The sequence below is a fragment of the Lithobates pipiens genome, unplaced genomic scaffold (genome assembly GCF_037356315.1).
Source record: "Lithobates pipiens isolate NorthernLeopardFrog02 unplaced genomic scaffold, aLitPip1_a1.2 Scaffold_10, whole genome shotgun sequence".
NCBI classification, from domain to species: domain Eukaryota; kingdom Metazoa; phylum Chordata; class Amphibia; order Anura; family Ranidae; genus Lithobates; species Lithobates pipiens.
Genome location: NW_027507686.1, coordinates 228,289,816 through 228,313,629, shown reverse-complemented (window position 1 = coordinate 228,313,629; position 23,814 = coordinate 228,289,816). Strand labels below are relative to the sequence as shown.

The 23,814-nt window shown below is 44.6% G+C and overlaps 1 protein-coding gene across 9 annotated transcripts in view; it reads left to right on the top strand.

The window, feature by feature from the left end:
* Positions 1–23,814, top strand: part of SHANK2 (SH3 and multiple ankyrin repeat domains 2) — a 1,084,923-nt gene that overhangs the window by 553,553 nt on the left and 507,556 nt on the right. For all 9 annotated transcript variants that reach the window (XM_077462543.1, XM_077462526.1, XM_077462535.1 and 6 more), the window contains one exon: positions 14,557–14,670. In XM_077462543.1, the coding sequence (XP_077318669.1) occupies positions 14,557–14,670 (114 nt within the window). The remainder of the gene's footprint in view (positions 1–14,556; positions 14,671–23,814) is intronic.

The following is a 23,814-nucleotide window of genomic DNA, read 5'->3' as shown; positions in this document are numbered from 1 at the left end:
TCATCCTATTCCCTGTGAGCTGCTAATACATGCAAATCTGTCCAGCCACCTGAGAAGTACACCCTTCCTGTGGGAGGGGCTACAGTCTTCTCTGGATTATTATGCCGACAATGTTGTCGGGATAGAAAATCCTTCTCTGTTTGATGTTGGCTCTGAGCTGTCTGCTCTCCTTCTCCCTCATCCTCTCACACAGCATAGAGCTCAGATGGATTCTCCTACAGACAGCCTCTATCTGCACACTGTGTAGCTGCCTGCTATGCTGCAGTTCTGGCCTGTGAAGTCCCCAGATAAAAACAGCTGTGCAGCTACACAGTGTGCAGACAGAGGCTGCCTGCAAGGGAAACTATCTAAGCTGTGCTGGGGGAGAGGAGATGGGCTGCCTGTGCTCAGTACTGTGTACAGAACGAGGATGTCAGAAGGAGCCCAATGGGCACAGCTTTCATGAAGTATAGGGGCAGCATAGCCCTCCCCAACACCTCCCCCTAGATCCAGCCGTGTCTATTCCACTATGCACAGGTTTAGCACAGTGCCTGAACTTGTTTTTTTTTTTGTTTTTTTTACAAACAACGTGGTGTTTTATTGGAATCAACATGTACATACAATATTCAGCAGAGACAGTATTGTAACATACAGTATTACAAGGGTAATAGACAGTACATGGCAGGGGGAACAGAAGCTACCAACATAACAAGCCATTAATTATAAGAACTTAGAGGGTGTTCCTACATTCCCAAGCTTAGACATCGTATTAACGGGGGAAGTCTAAACTTACAGAATAAATACAAACTGCCTTGGTATTGTTTCGCAGGGCAGTCCTGACAGTCTCCGGGCCATACATTCAGGGCCCCTCAGCCTCTATGTGGGGATCTCATTACACGTAGCGGCATTGTTCAACCATGCATCCCAAATCCTATTATATTTGGGCTGACAGCCCCTGTGGGCATACAGTTCTTTTTTATATGGGAGCACATTATTGATCGCAGCTATCCACTCCTGCAGCGTGGGGGGCTGGGCCTGCAGCCACTTTCTTGCTACCAACAGCCTAGCCATAAAAAGAGATTTGTGCAGATATATCTTATGGTACTTGTCCGAGTCCAGATCAGGAAAAAATCCCAATAGGCATTGTTTAGGGCACAACGTCAGGGGTGATCCCATTTCATCATGGATGAATTGTATTATGTGAGACCAATAGTGTTGGATCATCGGACAGGACCACAGGATATGAAAAAAAGTGCTTTGTGGGCTGCCACACCTGGGACAGAGGGGGCTGTAGTCGGATTTGTATTTGGCTATGCGTTTTGGTGTCAAGTAGGTTCTGTGCAGAATATGCAGTTGTGTAAGCCGGTCTGAGAGTTTAGGTGAGGCCTTTTTTCCATTCTCTAGAGCGTCCTCCCATTCGTCATCCTCCAGCTCCCCCACGTCCCCGACCCAATGCCCCCTGAGATCCACTGTCAAAGCTATCGCTGGGGGTCTGATTAATAGGGTATAGAGGCTGGAAATCAGTTTACGTGGATCCTGTCCCAGTAGTATATCCACTACGGCAAGATTCTGTACACTAGGTGAGGTATGCGTAAATTGCACCTGGAGAGCATGTCGAAGCTGGAGGTATCGATAGTGCATTGTGTTCGGGAGGGCAAACTCGTCCTTAAGCTCCTGAAACGATTTCAGCACCTGTCCTTGATATATATCAGAAAGATATACAATCCCGTGTGGGGGCCATACTGAATAGTCGGGGAGTAGCCGCAATTCGCGTAGACCGGGGTTATCCCAGAGTGGGGTATGTGAATGGGTCGCAGGAAGTTTCAGCTTTTTCCTGTGTACCTCCCAATTTCTACAGTGGGTGTAAATCAGCCCCTTACCGTTGCCCTGGAACCCCGCTGGGGCATGGTCCCTAAATATTAATTGAAATGGATGGGTGAGTGTATGGCCTCGCCGGGGGCAAAGAAGTGTCAGGTACCTGTCCTTGTCCTGTTTGTCTAAATGGTAAAGGTGAGATACTTGGGCAGCCAGATAATACAGGGCTACCCCTCCCAGAACCCCAGGGCCTTTCAATGCCTGCCACGAAAGTTTGTGGCGATGAGAGCCCCATACAAAGGAATCGAGCAGGGCCTCGATAGAGTTGAACAGCCTAAGGGGTAGGTATACGGGGCATGCTAGAATACATACAAGAACCCGGGGAGAATAATCATTTTTACCAAATTTATGCGGCCCGTGACACCCAATGGAAGTTTAGCCCATGTCCTAATCTTGGCTTTCATAGTTGCTATTAGGGGATCTATATTCAGTTTGACGTAGTCCTCCGGGGAACGAGTGACTGTGATGTCTAAGTACTTTATCGCGCTAACCCTTAGAAGGGAAGTAGAGGCCTCGCTCTCTGAGGGAACACCTATATCAATGGGCAGTATCTGGCATTTCTCCCAGTTGATTTTAAGCCCAGAGTACTCTCCAAATGTCTGGATCGTCTCGAGAGCTGCCTGGAGGGAGGGGCCTGTATCCGCCAAATACAGCAGCATATCATCCGCATACAGGCTGATCCTCTCCTCCAGGTTTCCACATTTCAGCCCATTGATACCCGGATGACCCCTGAGAGCCGCAGCGAGTGGTTCTACAGCTATGGCATATAACAATGGTGACAGGGGGCAGCCCTGCCTGGTGCCCCATGAGAGAGAGAAAGGAGTCGACACCCGCCCATTAACCAAGATCCTGGCACAGGGGCCACTATACAAAAGGCGGCTCCATAAATATTGCCATTCCACCGAATCAAACGCCTTGGCCGCGTCCAGAGATACCACCGTTCTAGATCCCATCAGATTGTGTTGTGCCTGCAAATTCATGTGGAGCCTCCTCAAGTTGTAGGCCATGTTTTTAGAAGGCATGAACCCTGTCTGGTCGGGGTGGATGAGGTCAAGAATAACCGTGTTTAAGCGGACAGCCAGGACCTTGGCCAGGATCTTGATGTCTAGCTGGAGTAGGGAAATGGGTCTGTAGGAGTCAGGGAGTTCCAAGTTCTTTCCAGGTTTGGGGATAAGGACAATATATGCCTCACACATTGAGGGGGGCAGGGTTTCCGATTCAAATATGTGGTGGAAAAGCTCTTGTAGCCTAGGTGTCAGGGTGTCAGCATATTTGGTATAAAATTCTAGAGGGAGCCCATCTGAACCGGGGGCCTTGGACGGATTGAGCTGGGACATAGCCTCTGCAATGTGGTCAGTTGTAATGGGGGCCTCCAGTAGCGCTACCTGGGTCAGTGAAAGCGTGGGCAAGTCTAGTTTTCTGAAAAGTTCGTTGACTCCGTCCCCGGCATTGGTGGCCGTCGAGGAATACAAAGAGGCATAAAATGTCCTAAACTCATCAGCCACCGCGTCGGGGTCAGAAATCAACTCCCCGCCAGAGCCACGCAGGGAGACCACTGTCGGGGGTTTTTGATCCATATGGACCAGGTAGACCAATAGGTGACCAGCTCGCTCCCCACACACGTACGCCCTCTGTTTGATAGAAAAATGTTCCTTTCTGCTTTTTCAAAATGTAAGCCTGGATTGCAATCTGAGGCGGTCAGCTGTGTCAAGGGATGGGTTTCTGACAAAGTCCTGTTCAGCAACAGTCAGTTGACGCTCCGCTTGGTATAGTGCCCTAGTGGACGTCTTTCGGTGGTGGGAGATTTGTTGGGCTAGGTATAGTCTGGCGTGGGCCTTGAACGAGTCCCATACCATCGCAAAGGAGGCCGTGTCGCGGTTCGCATGAAAAAATAATTCCCACTCCGACCCTGCCTCCTCCAGCCCAGGGGTCACTCCCAGCCAAAAGGGGTTTAGCTTCCATGTATAGGAAGCAGGTGGGCCCTTAAATCGCAGTTCAACCCAGTACAGGGCATGGTCTGATAGTACACGTGAATTAAATCCTACCTCCCCTAAATTAGGGAGGAGGGAGCGGGAAATAAATATAAAGTCGATCCGAGACATAGTGGGATGCGACGCCGAAAAACAGGAGTATTGCCTATCCGTGGGGAATCTATGCCTCCAAGAGTCCACTAGAGCAAGATCCAGGAAGAATTTGCCAAACCTCGTAAGCCCAGGGTTCTGTGTGGGTGGAGGGTTCAATGTAAGTCTGTCTAGGTCCCTATGTGCAACGTTGTTGAAGTCCCCCATCCACACCGCCGGAACAGTGGGAAATTGGGACATAAATGCCAGGCCCTCATTCAGGACGGAAAACTGGAAAGGGGGGGGGGGGTACATAGATAGCCAGGAGAAGGATGTCTTGGCCATTGATTTTGGCATGTAGGAAGAGATATCTCCCCTGGGGGTCCGATTTGAGCAACAGGAGTAAAAACTGTACTGATTTGGACACCATAAGTGCCACCCCCCTGGAATTAGCGGAAAATGGGGCCTGATACACCAAGCCCACCCAGGGTTTCTTAAGCGTTAGCATAAGTTGACCAGTAAGATGTGTCTCTACCAGCACTATTATATCCACTCTCTGAGCTTTAAGGTAAGTCAGGACTGCGCTGCGTTTCTGTTTTGCCCTAATCCCCCTGACATTCCAAGTAAGGCATTTCAAACTACCCATTGCGATATAAACAAAGATCTACATAAATTGGATAACCAATGCCCCCTCCTGCCTCCCGCAGCATAGAAAACATGAACAGAAAACCCATCCCTCTTCTGCGCATGGAAATAAGCCAACATACGTCTCTCGTGTTCTGACACAATAAACACCAGCGTTTTAAAACAATAGTCCAACTGTGAACTGAAAAGCATACTGAAGAACATACACCAGGCCGTCCGGCGCAGTCCCACCCCAGCCAAGGAGCTGAGTAAGTGAGCCAGCGCTGACCGGCCCAGGGAAACCAAGCTTGAATAATAAAACAAAAGCTACACTGCTTGCGGGACCAAGCTAGGGTCCCATTGTAGAACAAAACTAGTGTGATGATTAATCTCTGAGAAACAAACAAAAACGTGAGGAGCGTGGCCCCCGGGTGTCACCATAGAAAGTCAAGTAGCGGTGGGATACAGCAGGGAGGCCACCGTCCTGTATCTACCCGGGGTGCCATGTTAGGTCCGAGTCCGCTGCAATAACATAGAGTGTGAGGCAGACATGCAATTGTCTTAGCATCAATAACATTGACACGGGCCAGTTCAAGCCTGGAAGAGGGAGGCCAGTCCGGAGTCCATAGTAGGGGGGGGGAAGGGCAGGGGAGAATAAAAGGATAGTATCCCGGGAGTCCCGAGGATGGGGGGTTGGGGGGACCTCGAAAGGGATGCGGGACGGGGACGGTGGGGAGGGCGAGCAAAGAATCCACCTGCGGGAAGAGCAGCCAGTACGGGCCTAAATGTCTCTCAGGGCAGGCGGTTCAGGGTGAATAAAGTACAGTACCTTTTCATAGGGTGGCCCACCGCTCTGGCCTGGAGAACAGGATCGAGGATACTACACCTCCCCAGGTCCCCATCAAGCAGTCATCTACTCTTCCCAGCAGTTCCGTGAGGTCCTAAGCTGCATCCCGTGCTGGTGCTGCCCTGCTCTCCAGCCACGCAAACACCGTCTCCGGGGTATCAAAGAAGTGAGCCCTGTCCTAACCCGCAACCGGGCCGGAAAGAGCATGGCGTACGAATAGTGGCGTATTCGCAATTGGCGCTTGGCTTCAGTGAAGAGTCCCCTTTTTCTTTGGACCTCTGCTAAGAAATCTGTGAAAACCTTAATTTCAGTATTGTGGTAAGGGATATTGCCTTTTAATCTCACCAGTCGCAGGACTGCATCCCGGTCCCGGAAGTTCAGCAGTTTAGCAATGAAGGTTCTAGGGGGTGCCCCCTGTGGGGGGGTCTGGCGGGCATGCGATGGGCCCTCTCCACCACAAAAGACGAGGAAAACTCCACGCGGCCAAAGGAGGTGATCAGCAGTTGTCCAAGAAATGTGGGGGGATCGTTGCCCTCCTCCCCCTCGGGCAAGGCGACAAAGCGCAAGTTGCACCTCCGCAAGCGGTTCTCCATGTCGTCCTGTTTCGCCAGGACCGTGGATAACTGATGTAGCAGATGCTCAGCGGTAGTCTGAAGCGGAGGCAGCTCATCTTCCACGCGGCCGATACGGGTCTCTGCCTCGGTCACCCTCTCCCTCAGCTTCTGCATATCCTGCCAGAGGAGGGACACATCCACCTTTATCTCCTCAATTTTCCCCATCAGAGCGCTCTTGCAGTCTAGGATAGCTTCCAGCACTCTGGCATCCGGGGTCGGGCGCGGAGGAGGAGGGACTGGCGCCATCCGCAGCCATGTTGCCCTTCTCCACGTGGTGGAATTTGGCAAGTTTAGGAGGATCGTAGCCCGTGTCAGCACAAATTAACAGCGGTAACGGCCTCAGGATATAAGTAGACGGATAATAGTCTAGCGGAGCTCTCACTCAGTGCTCCTCATGCCATGCCGGTCCAGGCCACGACCGCCTGAACTTGTTTACCTGTTCAGTAGCCATGGCCATATCTTACAGTGGCGGAAGGACAGAAAGAGGGATGGCTTGCTGAAGTTGTAACTGCCCCCTCTAAACCTTCAAACAGCAAATGGACCATTACAGGAACCTACATGATAAATGAAGACCCCCCTGCTGGAAAAACCAAAGGGAAGGTTCTCTTGGCAGCCCTGACCCCGCAACTAGTAGGGTTTAGCCTGGAGCCTTACAGGTTGGTTTACGTTACTGTACTTATCCTTGGATGACCTTGGTTCCCTTCTTCCTGGAGCATTACCCCCCCCCCCTTTTTTTCTTTTGATTTTTTACCTTTGCTCGTATTTTATTTTTTTTAAATGCTGTATATATCCACAAAAAAAAATTGTCGAAATGCTATGGGTTTAGTCCTCCATGGCAGACAGCTAGCTCAGGAGTCTTGGATTGTAATGTGAAGGCCCGATTTTACTCTACCTGGTCAATCTCTATCATTGTGGGCCTCGCTGTTGTTACCGCAAGCCGTTAATCCCCTCATCTCCGTCTGTTTGACTATACATGCTGACCTTTCTTTGATCTCTCAGCTCTGTCTGAGCTGCCTTATTTTTGATATTGACTAAATGATTTGGATTGTTAGGCCAATGTCTTTCGATAAATAAAGAATAAAAAAAAGAAAGTTATAGCTTCATCCCCATCCCATACTACCCCTTTAATTTTCTATATATTTTAACCCCTTGGCACCGGCCGTATGCAAATATGCGGTCCTTAGCACCGAGGGGTCGCATATTAGCATGAATTGCTGCTAATACAGTTGTGTTGTTATCTTTAGCCCACTGTTGGTTGAAAACAAGTCACAGGAGTACAGAACTAACTGCACTCCTGTCATCCATATGAGAAGTATAGCCAAAATAGGTTTGGTCTTATTTCTCCTTTAAGCTGACTGTAGATGATCAAAATGTGCCTGTTTCAGTAGGGACCAGCTACATTTTCGATCGAATGCCCTGTACACACGACCGGTTTTCCCGTCGGAAGAAACGCTGAAGGTTTTTCAGACGGAATTCCACTCAAGCTGTCTTGCATACACACGGTCACACCAAAGTCCGACAGTCAAGAACGCGGTGACGTACAATGCGTACGACGGGACTAGAAAACGGAAGTTCAATAGCCAGTAGCCAATAGCTTCCGTCTCCTACTTGCTTCAGAGCAAGCAATGTTTTTGGTACGTCAGAACAGCATACAGACGAGCGGTTTTCCTGATAGGAATTGGTTCCGTCGGAAAAATATAGAACATGTTCTCTTTCTAGGACCGTCAGAATTTTAGACGTAAAAGTCAGATGGGGCATGCGCACGGTCGGAAATTCTGCTCGTGTGTAAGGGGCATAAGTGTATTCTGACGGCGGAAAGTCTCTGTTGTCAGAATACAATGTCCTGGCAGGGGGATTCCTTCATCCACTTTGCTTGCATAGGTGGATGCTGAATGAAAAAAAAAAAAGGAGTCATCTATGGACAACGTTACAGAGGCTGCAGTTCTGGAATAAGTGAAAGGCAGGAGACACAGAACATCAGAGAGGTTAGTAAGAGTTCTTCTATTGCAGGGACCTTTGATCTTGACTTTTTTTTCTTTGATTCTTTGACGGCCTACTAAGCAAATAATAGTCATTCACTGAGAACCTGATCCCATACACAAGTGAATTTGCTTCTGTGTTTGCCAGCACAGCTCGTTCCTCTATAGGCTGTCATATAGCCGCTCCCGCTATAGAGAACAGAGCTGTCTGTCATGTGTAATGAGCGGTTTGGAAAGGAAATGAGAAAAGATGAAGCTCGATGTTATTTTTGAGCAGATGGCTTTGGCAGATTAGGCCTTGATTAATGAAATGAAGTGTACTGTTTGATTAGAAGCCCATCAGTCATATTGTGAAATGCTGGAATCTCAGAAATGTCACCCATATCAGAAGGCCAAGCAAAGGCTATTCTGGCACTGCTGTTTTCCTACCTGGCAATTGGCAGTGTGCATTGAACTTCTGCTTATTGATATCATTGGGGGCCGTTATGAAAACTGTTGCATAGAAAAAAATGACACTAATAGCTGCCATACAGATTAAATCTACTGAACGCAAGTGTGACAATCCCTGTTAAAACCCTAATGTTTTATTTTCTTTATTGTGATATATTTGTTGCGTATTTAAGACTAAATTGGTCTTTTTTTTGAGTTTTCCTGTAACAAAAAGGTGTTGATCTGAAATTGTATTTATATTTATAAAAAGTTATAAAATAAGAGTTTTTTCTTTTTTTTAGGTATACACATGGAAAAGGTCCTTCTATCATTTTACAATTGAGTGTAACATATTAAAAATCCTGCTCCTGTAGTTTTAAAAAAAATTTCATTCAAATATGTGAACATGCAGAAAATAAGAATCACATAAGTGCGTGTCAACCTAAGCAATAAAGTCTCGTATAAGGTTAAAGTGGAAGTTCAGGCAAAACCTAACTAACCCTAAACTTGCTCTCTGTCACATTCTAAACCTAATCTATCTAACGCTGTAAAGCAAAAATTGCTATACTTGCCTATTCTGCAGCCAATCCGATCCAATCCCAGTATCAGCTGTCAGCAGCAGGTTCAGTGTGGAGGTGGCTGCAGGAGAGGCAGCCAACACCGGAAGCCCCATGATAACTCTATGGGTTACATCACTTTCCAGCCATTTCATAGGCGTTGTCGGTCCTCTCCTGCACACAGCTTCTGCGGCTGCAGAATACGTACATACAGTGGTTTTTGCTTTACAGGGTTAGATAGATTAGGTGTAGAATGTGTCAGAAAGCAGGTTTAGAGTTGGATTTTGCTTGGACTTGTACTTGAATATATGTAAATGTAATTCAAAACCTATTGTCAATATCCTAAATTTTGCGTTTTCCCCCCAAAATAATACCTGTTGATCCTGCCATGAAGGTCCTCCTTCAGACACTTCTTCCTGTTATAGGGTGACAGCACAATGTTCCTGTTTTCCTAATTGCGCTTCTGTGTAGTCATACTTCTTCCAACAGAGACAAGTGGCCATTTCAACAACATTATCAGGGAAACGCCATGGGAAATTCCACTCAGCCATTGGTGGATTTACAAAAGGGAAAGACACTGTTCACTTTGTACGGGGATTTTTTTCCAGAGCTTAGTGAATGAAGTGAAGCTCTGCTGACTTCCATCATCTAATCATGTACAAGAAAAATGCTTTTTTTTTTCTTTTTCTCTGGGGAAAATTCCCTTGCAAAGTGAACAGCCTTTTGCCTTTAGTAGATCATCCTTCTGGTCTTTCATCATCTAGATGTACATTGTAGGCTGTATGTAGTCTACTAAAGGCAAATAGACTGTTCACTTTTCGAGGTAAGTTGAGATTTCCAAGGCAATTTTCCCCAGATCTTAGTGAATGGGAGGAAGCTCTTCTAACTTCTATCATCCAATTATGAACAAACAAAAATGCTGCTTTTTTATTTTGCTTGCAAGTTATTGGGTAGTAAAAATGTCACCACATTCGCTAGGCTCTGGGATAATTCCCTTACACAGTGCAACTTCCCTTCTATTGCGCTGAAACCATGTAGTACATTGGTGAGGAGATTGAAATCTCCAGCTACCATCTGATATGATGCTTTTCCAAAAAAGCCTAAGGCTGCCAGAAATTTAATTATGGCTGGTATGGCATGGCTTCTCTGTGTTAAGGGTTCAAGGTACCCTATGAGTTGTGTATACAGCTCCATGATAAGTGGCTTGGATAACTTCTGCAGGGTATCAGCATCCATGAATTTATCCAGCAATGTGCACTCCTAAAGCTGCTTTCCTGTAAAAGGACCACTTGAGATCTTCTCCTCCTCCTCCTCTTCTGCATTACTTTACATTGCAGAAGACTGGATTCCAAGGGCTCCATCCTCTTTACTGTGCTCCAGAAACAACTCCTAACTAAAATCTAGCTGACCCCTGCTCAAGCTTGCACTTTTCTTTTAAACCAATCACAGGTGGGGGGTCTGACCATTGCCGTAGTTATCGCAAGCTTGGACCAGTACCTAATTACCTTATTTATTTAAGCCTGTGAATTGACTTTAATGCCTTTTTATGCAGTATTTAAAGAGGAATTAAACCCTGATGGGGTTACTTCCTCTGTTTCCCTGCAAAGGTAAAGCATAATGGGCAAAGGTAAAGCATCGCATAGTAGCCCATTATGTGTCACTTACCTGACACTGGAGCCAGTGATGTCACAGAGTGTCCATCTTCTTTCCAAGTATCGTAGCTCCGGCGCTGTGATTGTCCAGAGCCGCGATGACATGGCTCCCGTGCATGTGCACAGGAGCTGCCACTAACGGCATATCACACTGTTAGTGGCATCCTGCATGCGCCGTAGACAGCGGTGTTTGTCTTTTTACAAATATCTCCTTGAACCGTGTAGCTTTAGGAGATATTTCTTGGACCTACAGGTAAGCCTTAATCTAGGCTTAGCTGTAGGTCAAAGTGGTCTGTAAGGGTTTACAACCACTTTAACCACTTGCTGACTGCTGCACGCTGATATGCATCGGCACAATGGCAGCAGTGGGCAAATGGTCGAAGCCTCAGAAACGGGGACGTGCCTATGTAAACAAAGCACTTCCCCGTTCTGCCTTGTGTCATGACAGAGATCACTGCTCCCTGTCATCGGGAGCGGTGATCGCTGTCATGTGACTTGAAGCCCACCGCCCCCAGTTAAGCCCCATACACACGATCGGACTTTGTACAAACTTTCCTGTGGACTTTTGTACAAAGGGCGTGGTCCACAACTTTGTATTGCATACACACGATCGGACTTTTTGACAACAAACACGAACGTGGTGACGTCACAACGTACGGACGCCACTTCAAAAGAGGACGTTTAATGACTCCAGCGCCACCTTTGGTCAACTTCTGTATTGTAGTCTGATCGTTTGCATAGGTTCTGAGCATGCGTGTTTGTACCTTGTACAAAAGTCCGATGCTTTTGCGTACACACGGTCGGACTTTGCTCCATCGGACTTCTGTTGTCAAAAAGTTTGTCCGTTCGCAGAGCCAACAAAAGTCCTATGAAAACAGGGAAAAGTTTGTCCGATGGAGCGTACACACGGTCGGATGTTGCTCCAAACCGGCTAATTTGTATGTTTGTTGTCAAAAAGTCCGACCGTGTGTACGGGCCTTTAGAATCACTCCCTAGGACAGACTTAACCCCTTCATAGCCCCCTAGTGGTTAACCCATTCACTGCCAGTGTCATATACACAGTAATCAATGCATTTTTATAGCACTGATCACTGTATAAATGACAATGGCCCCAAAATAGTGTCAAAATTGTCCGGTGTGTCTGCCATAATGTCGCAGTCCTGATAAAAATCGCTGATCGCCATCATTACTAATAAAAAAAAAATGAACAATAAAAATGCCATAAAACTATCCCCTATTTTGTAGATGCTATAACTTTTGCGCAAACCAATCAATATACGCTTATTGTGATTTTTTATTTTACCAAAAATATGTAGAAGAATACATATTGGCCTACACTGAGGAAAAAAAAATGTTTTTAATATATTTTTGGGGGGATATTTATAATAGCAAAAAGTTAAAAAAAGAAATTTTGTTTTCAAAATTTTCGCTCTTTTTTTGTTTATAGCGCAAAAAATAAAAACTGCAGAAGTGAACAAATACCACCAAAAGAAAGCTCTATTTGTGGAGAAAAAAGGACGTCAGTTTTGTTTGGGTGCAATGTCGCAAGCCCATGCAATTGTCAGTTAAAGCTAAGCAGTGCCAAATTGCAAAAAGTGCTCTGATCAGGAAGGGGGTAAAATCTTTCGGGGCTGAAGCGGTTAACATGTTTGTGCTAAATACTGCATATGAGCAATAGTGAATTTACATTTTCATTATTGCATGCCTTAAGTGGTCATGTGACCATCATGCATGCAATAACCTTTAGTGAATTGTGTTATAGATTGAAGTGAAGTCTTAATTACCCTTACCCTTAGTTTATTATAGCTCCATAGTTGTCACCCTCAGAAAAGAAGTTGAAAATTGGGTTGTTCTTTTTTGTCCCAGCAGGGCCTTTTTATACACTAGAAATATCTTTGGAGTGGTTGACCGATTTTCTACCCTGAAACTAGGGCTCTGAAGACCTAGCATCAGGCATGCAAGTGTATTACAAATGACACCTTTAAGTATCATGTAACTGTAAAACATATATTTGTCTGCCATCCATTCTGCGCAGTGTCATTTTATCAAATCTGTTCAGGTGTTGGTTGGTCTCCCACGTGCTATAGTAGCTACACTGAGATGATGCAACTTTTTGTACCATAGCTTCAACACAAAATTGCACCGTGAATGTGAATCCAGCATGATTTGATGAATAGCATTTAGAATAAATGGTTCATCAACTCTCCTGCTGTAAAGAGAATCAGAAATTATACCATTGTTTGAATCAGAGGTTCTAGTGGAACAGATTGAAAAACTACTAAGCATGCAAAGATAACGAATGTGATTAGCCCTTATGATTACCAAGTTCAGAGTCTGAGAATATGTCACAGTGCACTGTAAGCCTTTGCTGAAGTGAAATCGCACCCCTTCAGCAGGGTTGCGATCAGGGCTGCTTTAAGACACTGGTGGGCCCAGGACAAACATCTCTCAAACTGGAAGCTTTGTTTGGAAGCTTTGTACCCAAGTTGATTGATTGACCAACTTGGGTATAATCAACCTGACAGACTCACTTGCGATTATCGCTAACGGCCTCTGCAGCCGCTCACAATAATCACTGTTTTCTCCTGACAGGGACGTAAACCCATGATTGCAGGAAATAAAAGTGCACCGTCTATGGCTGCCACAAGATGTGTGCATGTGTCTCTGAGTGCATGCATGTGTATGAAGAAGGAAAAATTCATTTCGACTTTGTGCCCTATTGCTATTTCAGAAATCAAAAGAAATACTGCTTATACCCCTGAAAAGCAAACTTTCACATCCATACTAATCTCTAAGCTGCAGCATAGGTGTGTTGCTGCTGCTGTCCCACATCCGCTCTAAGGCCAAAAATTGAGCGATTACATGACTGCTGTTTGCTCAGCTCATAGTCTGCTTGGAGTGGAGAGCATTAACTGTCAGTCATTGCTCTCTGCTCTGCTCCGCTCCTTCAGTGCTCAATGGAGCACTGGGCTGAGAAGGGTGTGGGTGCAGCTGGCTCTGGCTCTCAGCCATGCACTGGAGCCAGCTGTCAATCAGGCAGCTGGGTGGATCCTGACAATATTGGTAGGTTTTTTCAGAGCCTAGAGTGTAAGGGTACTCCTGTGTTCCACAAGAGAAGTATTGCTAAAAAAGCTTTGGCCACACCTCTCTTTTAATTGAGAAATTAATTAGGTTGTTGTTGCTCGATTCTCATTTTTGAGAATGATGGCTTCTTGGCTGTCATATCCACTAAATTGAAGTATGTAGTTTAGGAGTTCAGGGAATCCAGTGACCTTGCTAGCTGTACGCACTTTAAAAAAAAAAAAGCCAGAGGCCAGAGACTTCCTGTCCGGTAGCTTTTTCCCATGCTACCAAAAACTGAAAAAAGATTCTGAAGTTCAATATTTATTTCTCCCTTGACCTGTCTAGATGGAGTTGATTTACTAAATACGAATAGGCTGTTCAGTTTGCAAGGGAAGTTGAACTGTGCAAGGTAAATGTGGTGACATTACACTTTGCAGAGGATATCCAACTGCCTGCAAGGAAAAGAAAAAAAAAACTGTATTTTTGCTTGAACATGATTGGATGATGGAAGTCAACAGAGATTCATATCTCCTTTTGTTAAGCTTCTGGAAAATCCCATTGGAAAGTGCATGGAAAGTGCAGCTTCCCTCTTGCAAAGCAAACAGCCGAGTTGCCTTTCGTAAGTCAATCATAACTTTCTAAGGACCCACTAACTTAGAAATTATTGATGCCAGGGAATTTTTTCCAATAATTTTTTTTTTAGATCTCCTTTGAAATATTTTCTGTTTGAACCCCTTGTGGGGTTATAATTTGCCTTTTTTTTTTTACTTCTGCTTTAGTAATATGGAATATTGCCTGAATTATCTGTCTTTTCTGTTAGCATATGTGAGTTTTTAACTTTATACAAAAATCTTATTTAAAAATATTTTTCCTGCAGTTTTGAGCATTGGAGAAGGAGGATTCTGGGAAGGAAATGCTAGAGGGCACATTGGGTGGTTTCCTGCAGAATGTGTGGAAGAGATCCAACCCAAGCCAAGTGAAGGTCGGCAAGGTAAGAAGAGACATGTTCGGATCTGTGTGTTGCCCTAGCCCTGTATTCTGGGTGGACTGAAATTTCCATAGCAAATAACATGACTGGTGGTGTTAGAGTCCTTGATGGGTTTTGTATCATTGTAAGACGATGTTATAAGACGAGGTTATAGTTTGTGTATATTTTTAGATATGCCTTCTATGTGCCCTTGTCTCATGTGAAGGAGGTGTGTGATTAGGTGCGGGGGAATGAGATGCATCTTGGAAAAGGTGTGATATAAGTCATGAGACTAGCAGACTGATGTTGAGAAAAAGAAAGAAGTTTGTACATACCAGACAAAGATAGCTTGTGGCGCCATTTATTTCAGAGAATTCCTGCACAAGGCTGAACTATTTACATATATAATCATGCAGCTTCACATACTCTAGATCAGTGATTGCGAACCTTGGCACCTTAGATGTATTGGAACAACATTTCCTATGATGTTCAACTGCACTGTAGAGTGCATGAGCATTATGGGAAATGTAGTTCCAAAACATCTGGGGTGCCAAGGTTTGCCATTGCTGCTCTAGAGCAACCTTTTCATTACTATGTTACCCCCCCAGCAATGCATTGGGCTCTATGATCATTGGCAGACAGATTTCCCACTTATACTGATGACTAATGTGATGACTGACCACCAGTGTAATGAGACCCTCTCCACTGGCCACCGGTGTAATGGAGTCCTTCTACAATGACCAAGTAAGGAAACCCTCTCTGCTAACCACAAAAGTGACGGGGCCCTTCTACACTGACTAACAAGTAAGGGGGACTTTTCGACTGACAATGTAAGAGGGCATTTTGTTTAGAGTGACCATCAATGTAAGGGACCCTTTTTCATTAACCACTAATGTAAGGGGATGGGCACTTCTCTAGTGGGCATACATGTGCGACCGAGGATCATACATTCTGACTATGGTACTATTTAATTTGTGAATCCTTGGGGTATAGAAGTAAGAGTAATCTAAACCCAGTTTCTCCAAAACTGAAAGGAAAGGATTTTGGCTCAAAGTCTAGGTTTGTGCAGCAGTAGATTCTGTAGCAAGCTCTAAACACTCAAAGACAGCAGTAACTACCAGTAATCTTAAGAAAACTTTGCAAATATTCACAAAGGCTTTCATTGCTCACCTACTTCTGAAAATGTAGTTGCCTGGCTGTTATACTCCCTCACTGACGTCACTTGTATCATCTAGCATGCATACTTTGAGTCATTGGCCAATGACAAGCATGCATCATGTAATTAAGAACTGCTGATCACTATGATTAACAAAAATCTCTGCTTGGCATAAAGGTTAATTTTCCTGGTTCAGAATATGCGGCATACTCAAGATAAATATTATGCCTCATCTGCTGTATCCCTTACAGGCTTTACCCATCCATATTCTGGGCTCCTTTCTTAAAGCCATAAACAAAACATTTCCTCCTTTTCTCTGGTCACATAAACCCCCAATACTCCCTCAGACTATCTTGCAACTGCTGAAACTACTGGGGGTCATGGCACTACCAGATATAGCCCTCTATCATACTGCCTGCCACCTGAGTTCGGGTGCTGGATTGGTGCCGCTATGATTACCCCTTATTGAACGTTTCTGTTCTGAACATTCCTCCTTGTGTCATACGATCTTGCTGACCTACCGCCTGCACCCCTCTCCTTCGGATTTCAAGTTACTCTACATCTCCAAGTGGGAAGGAGACCTCAAACTTATTCTTTCTGATAAACAGGTTGACGGGATTCTTCTTTTTACATATAAAATCTCCATATGTTCCAGATATTAAGAATTAGGCTTAAAACTACTTACACATTGGTATTACACACCCATGGATCCATTAAATGTTCCCTCAATGCTCTAATCTATGCTGGAGATGCAGAGATGAGGTTGGCTCTCTACTCCATGTCTTTTGGTCCTGCTGCTCCCTCTGCAATTTCTGGACTGATGTTTGACGCACTGCTCAAAAATTCACAGATTAGGAGTTTTTATGGCACATGGCCTTTTATCTACTGCATCACCCTACTATCCCAGGAAAAACCTACAGATGTTCCATTCTACAAATATTGGTGACTGTGCCGAGAAGCTGCATACCACTGCTTTGGAAACAAACATAAGCAACATCGATCACCGTCTGGTTCAAAAAAGTTAACAAAATAAATGAAATGGAGGAATTGGTTGCAAAAGAGAGGAGCTTCAGGGAGAAATTCCTTAAAAGGTGGTTTTATTGTGTTAGGTGTGACCTCAACAAGTCACCTATTTGTCAGGTTATGTTACCGTTTCCCAATTGTTAGTTAGAGTTCTTATCTGAGCAAAGAGACACAGAAGTATTCAGTATTTCTGCTCAGAAGTCCGTCGTTAACTCTAACTGTCTCTGACTGACTGTGGCTCTGAGGCTTCTTTATTACATCTTTTATAGACAGAAAAGAGCAAACATCAGCAAATGTAAAAAAAACAACATTTTCAAAGTAAAGACAATTCTCCGGGTGTTATCAGCTGATAAGACAATCTTCTGGGCGTAGACTGCTTTTTAGGGCTGATGCGGCCTCTTCTTGATGAGTACGTGACAATAGATGACGAGTGTGGATTTTACAGAGAAGGATAGAAAAATATAAGACATAAGGTCAACCATTTTGTTTCAACATATACCTTAATCCTTACATTTCCCCCTTTGACATCACCCCTCCCTCTTGCCCTGGGTCCACCTGAGCAAGTTCTAGTCAGCCTATATCCAGAGTACTCTCCCTGACCGCGAGTTGTCAGAGGGGTATACACCCATCCCCCTGGACAGTACCAACATCTAAAATTCAGGAAGAGTGGCTTTTCTGACAGATGGGTGATGTCAAGAAACTAAATCTACCTATCTTCACAAAAGTTCCATCTTTTCCGCATCATTTACCTTGGCTTTCTTGCAAAAGCACATAAACAACTTAAAGCATGCATAAAAGAAAAATACGAATAAGAGCACCACTATAATTGTCATTGCTGCCTTCTTAACCCAAGAGAATAACCCTGAGAAACTAAAAGTTCCACCAAACGGATCCCAGTCGCGACCAATATTTCGGGACTTCTCTTGTAAATTCTTTACTTCCGTACGGTGTTGTGCAATGATGTCATAATAGTCAGGTACCTCAATGCTGGTGTTATGTATCCAAGTACAGCACTCATAGTCCTCAGTAGTTTCACAGAGTCCTGTCAGTGCTGCACTCATACTTTCAATTGCTAATTCATGTAATTCTAATTGTTAATGCTACTGTTAGCAAGATCAGTATAGTTTATAGGAACTGCCATCAGTGGTATACTTGCTGTGCTGGGGTGTAATTTGCTACAAATCCAACATTTCTCATATCCTGACTTCTGGGCATAAGCATATTTAAACTTCAGTAATAACATTTTTTTAGAAAATCCTTCATCCTTGTGTATTTTATTCTGTGAGGTAACCAAACTATTAGCCAGAATTACTGAAACAATAAAAAGATACATGTTGTCATTTGCCAACTGGCTCCTTTTTACAATGAGAAGCGTGGATCCAGGTAGGTTTCCCTTCCAATTTCACTGAGGTTGCTGTAATCAATAGCACCTGGAAAGGACCTTCAAACCTTGGTTCCAGTGTCTTTCTGGTATGTTTCTTTACATACACATAGTCTCCTGGTTGTAGATCATGAGTACCTGTGACAGAATTAGGGTCTGGAAGAGAAGAATACACACTCTTGTGGATTTTAGTCAGACGCTGTTGCAACTGTATTACATACGTAGTTAAACTATCACATTGTAATTGCATACTTTGAGGAAAATATAAACCTAATCTAGGTGCACTTCCAAACAGTATTTCATATGGGGATAACCCTGTTTTTCCTGTTGGGGTGTACCTAATAGAGAACAAAGCTAAAGCTAGGCACTCAGGCCATGGTTTGTTCAACTCCTGCATAGCTTTTTGTATTTTCAGCTTGATTGTACCATTTACTCTTTCTACTGATCCTGAACTCTGTGGATGGTAAGGAGTATGAAAACTTTGTTGAACCCCTAACATTGCCATCACATTTTGCATTATTTCTCCCGTGAAATGTGTCCCCCTATCTGATTCTATTGTTTCTGGGAGACCAAACCTAGGTATCAGCTCAGTAATCAGTTTCTTGGCGGTGGCTTTTGCCGTAGCTGATTTCACAGGATAACTTTCGGACCAGCCTGAAAAATAGGCAGATGCACACGAGAACAAATTCAAAGGGGCCGCTCTTAGGCATTTGTATGTAGTCAATCTGCAGTCTCTGAAAGGGATATTGGGCCCGGACCTGATGTTTACGTGGGGTTTTCACTCTCTGTCCTGGGTTATTAATCAGACAGATTTGGCATGCAGCACAGTAGTTCCTTGCAGTACTACTGAATCCAGGGGCTAGCCATCCTTGGCTTACAATCCTATACATAGAATTGGAGCTGACATGAGTGGGTAAGTGAACAGCCGCTGCCATTGCTGGGTATAGAGAAGCATGTAGACATATTTTGTCTCCTTCTCTCCATACATTGTCAAGGCCTGGTGCAGCTCCCTCCTTAACCCAACGGTCCTTCTCAATAGCCCCTGCTTGTTCCTGTAGTTCCATTAGCTGCTGCCATGTGGTTTCGGGCATACTCACCTGTACCGTAGCTAAGGTCTCAGGGCTTACTTCCCCTAGAGCTGCCTTCTTTGCAGTTAAATCTGCAAATGCGTTTCCTTTTGCCTCAGTTGTTTTTGCGCTCGTGTGTGCCGCTATCTTCATGATGGCTACTCTTATAACCTTTTGAAGATTGTTCAGGACTCTTTTGATTCCTTCACCATGTTTAACAGGTGTGCCTGCTGCTGTAAGGTAACCTCTAGCTTTCCATATGTGGCCATAATCATGTGCCACACCGTAGGCGTATGCGGAATCAGTGTAAATGTTCCCTTCTTGTCCCTCCAAGTGTTCTAGGGCTTTCTCTAGAGCGGTTAGTTCCGCTTCTTGTGCCGACATGTGTGCTGGTAGTGACTTTGCCTCAATTACCTGTGTGTCCGTTACCACAGCATAACCTGTGTGATATTTACCTTTGTCATCGGCAAATCTACTACCATCTATGTACAGTGTGTGTTCTGCATTTGCAATGGGTATGTCTGTGACATGTGGGAACCCCGTGGTTTCTTGTTCCATAAGTTGAAAACAATCGTGTTCATCAGATGTTATGTCATGAAATGAAAGTGTGTCAGAATCCTGAGTATCTTGTGCTGTGTCTACACCATTATCATCATTACTCCCCCCTGTCAAATCTGTCTGTAATGGTAAAAGCTGTGCTAAGTTAAAAGAAGTGCATCGCTGAAAGGTAACATTGGGAGGTAGGAGCAAGGTGCATTGCAGACGCAGCTGCCTCGCCATTGATATGTGTTTTGGTTGGACCTGTGATAAGATGGCGTGTATGTCATGTGTGGTATGTACCACTACAGGATTGTCTAAGACAATTTCTGAGGATTTGTCAATGATAATTGACACTGCTGCAACTGCTCGTACACAGGACGGTGATCCTCTAGAGACAGGATCGAGAGCCGCCGAGAAGTATGCTACCGGCCTTTGTTTGATGTGTTGTTGTGTCAACACCCCTGTTGCGTGTCCCGTGATTTCAGCAATGTACAAATGAAATGTTTTGGTATAGTCAGGGATCCCGATCGCAGGTGCCGAAATTAGTAACCTTTTTAAGGTGCTAAAAGATTCATGACCTGCTTCTGTGAGTACATAGGGTACTATTTTCAAGCAATCATATAATGGCTGCATCAGAGAACTGGCATGTGGTATCCATTGTCTACAATATGATACCATTCCCAGAAACATACGAAGTTGCTTAAAGTTGCGTGGGATATTCATTTGTCTTATGGCCTGGACTCGGTCTTCAGTGAGATGTCGAGTACCCTGGGATATACAGTGGCCCAAAAAGACAACCTTTTTCTGACATACCTGTAACTTAGTTCTATTCACCTTGCACCCTTTTTCAGCCAGGAATTGTAACAATGATAGAGTGGCTTTTAAACAAGTATCGTTATCCGGACAACATAACAATAGGTCATCTACATATTGCAACAATACACAAGTGTCAGGTGGTTGCCATTCCCCCTATTTTTACTTTTTAAGGTTTAGTCAGTGGGGCATCAGTCAGGAGTCCGTCATAACCACTTATGGGTATGGTGTCACGGGACGTCATGTGTGGAGGGACTACTGAATCAGACAACAGACTGCGTGACGCTCCTGTGTCAACCAAACAAGGAATATGTTTACCTTCCACCTTCATCAACATGTGGAGCATTTTGTTCTCTGATTCAGCTAGGACTGGGGCAAGTCATGCGGTCGGATCGTCCCTATCATTGGTACGCCTCTGTCTGTAGTCCCTCGTGTCTCTGTCCGTCTTTCCTTCCTGTTCGTCTTTTATCCTTTTCCTACAGTCTCTTTTTATATGTCCCACCTTGTTGCAGTAATAACAGGTAAGAGGTTTACGGGAGGAATTCCCTCCTTCATTGACCCGGGCAACAGTGTTAACTCCCGGTGTCCTTCTGGGTTTAGTTTCTGCTAAATCAGCCTCTATGCCTTGTGCTTTCTGCAACAATGTTCCTCTGTCCCGTATGGCTCTCCATTCGGGAGTACATGCCTTCAGTTTGTCACCTATTTGGGGTACTAGTCCTTCCATAAACTGTCGATTGAAAGCCCTAATGGTGACGGGTAAGGCTAAATCTAGACCTTCGTCAGCCATCATGCTTTCCATGTTGAGGTAAAATTCTGTAACAGTCTGACCTGGGGCCTGTTTTATGGGCGCTGTCGAACCCCTTTCCTGCTGTTTCCCTTGGCAAAATTCTCGTAACTGAGCTATAAACAGGGGTCTAGAGTCTATATGACGGGGATGTACTCTTGGCGGATCTGCCGCTGGATCCCCTTGTGGTCTATGTGAAGCAATTTCATTCATAAATTGATTAAACATCGTTAGTGTCATTTTATGTCTACACAAATCTTCCCCATCTTGCCAAGTTGCTTCATGTGTGTCTAGTAATTGTGTCACGAATCTACAGAATGCGGCAGGTTTTGCTACGGGATCAGGAGCATTCTGTATTAATGCCATAAGAGTGTCAGCCGACCAAGGTGTCCATGTCCTCAGAACGACTTGTCGGGTCACTGTAGGTGGCTGTCCTGCTTGACCCGCATTTGGATTATTTACTTGTATTACCCTAGTCCGACTATGGACTGGAGCTACGGGCTCTGGTCTTTGAGCGCCGCAATGCACACATTCCTGTGCCCAGTCTGTGTTCTGGATACCGCATACTCGGCATACCCATCCTCTTCCTCTTAAGGAAGGATAAAGTTTTGGTCTTTCATTACCTGGTGTGGTGGTGTTATAAGGAGGTGGAGTATCTCCCGTATTTACCCTATCGCCGGGAGCAGAAGGAAGACTTTTGTGTCGGACCTTCATATCCCATCCACCCTTTTCCTGACAATACTCCCATCCCTCCTCTTTAGCCCTGTTGGAAACCTTGATTAAACATTGTATTTGTGATACCCATCTGTTCTGCAATATCTCTCCCTGTCTGTCTTTCTTTATTTCTTCCCAACCTTCTACACTTAATCCATTTTCTCCATCCATCCCCAATTTCTTGAGAATCCTATTTGTGCCCTGTGCCTTATCCTTCCCATACAACATTGTAATTATGTCTTTAACAGCATAACATTTCTGAGATTCCTCCTGGGGTTTACCATGTGTCTGGCCCATTTTGACAGTCCTGCCTAGGTGGCGTTTGGATCACTTACTAAGTGTCTCGTTGCCTTCTCCTCCTAGGGTGCCAAAATACTAAAAACCTCTCCTATATGAGATCGAATTACTTTATATGCTAGCCAACTGACAAATATTATGACCAGACTGACAGCTACAACATATACAAGCATTCCCTTTTGGTGGCCAAACACATATGACTAGGTCTCCGGGCTTTGTGGAGACCTTATTTCCCTTCCCATTACCATGGAATCTCTCAGCATTCGTTTCTTATTCCTGCTTTATCGAGGCAGTCAGGACTTATACTTTCAACCCGTTTTTAGGCTCATGAATCAAAAAGCGTATATCAAACTTAAGTGTCGGACCCCCAAAGTACTCTTACGAGTTAAGGGCGCATTCCGTTACCCATTGGGATGATATATGTTTCAATTCACACCATACAAACAGGGCTTATCTCAGTCACAACAGACAGATGACAAGTAGACAGACAAGAAACAACGGTAACATAAGCCAAAATATTAAGTTCAAGACCCGCGTACTACAGAGGTTGGTGTTTACCTGAAGAACAATTCAGACAGATCAGGTGGGCACAAATCTAAGAAGCACAGAGTTTATAAGAAAATAAAGCTTTTCTTACCTGCGCAGGATTTGTCTGTGGTTCTTTGATGTGCCCGACCATTTCGTTCCGTCCTTATGTTCGTTCGCCTCTTGTAGTTTCTTCAGCGAGTCCGTGTTCGCGGCGCCAGAAATGTTAGGTGTGACCTCAACAAGTCACCTATTTGTCAGGTTATGTTACCGTTTCCCAATTGTTAGTTAGAGTTCTTATCTGAGCAAAGAGACACAGAAGTATTCAGTATTTCTGCTCAGAAGTCCGTCGTTAACTCTAACTGTCTCTGACTGACTGTGGCTCTGAGGCTTCTTTATTACATCTTTTATAGACAGAAAAGAGCAAACATCAGCAAATGTAAAAAAAACAACATTTTCAAAGTAAAGACAATTCTCCGGGTGTTATCAGCTGATAAGACAATCTTCTGGGCGTAGACTGCTTTTTAGGGCTGATGCGGCCTCTTCTTGATGAGTACGTGACAATAGATGACGAGTGTGGATTTTACAGAGAAGGATAGAAAAATATAAGACATAAGGTCAACCATTTTGTTTCAACATATACCTTAATCCTTACAATTGGCACAAATTCGGCTCCGACGAGTACGCATCTCTGGTACACTAAACCCAACCCTACTTTCTTGATGGAGGACCAAATGACCACAGGAGACTGGGAGGTCTAAAGGAGTAGAGCAAATCTTTCCCCATCAAAACTCCCCTCTTTTTCCCATCCTCCCTCACCACTACCCATCACCCCATCGCCTTAATATTTGTTCTTAAAAATAAGGGT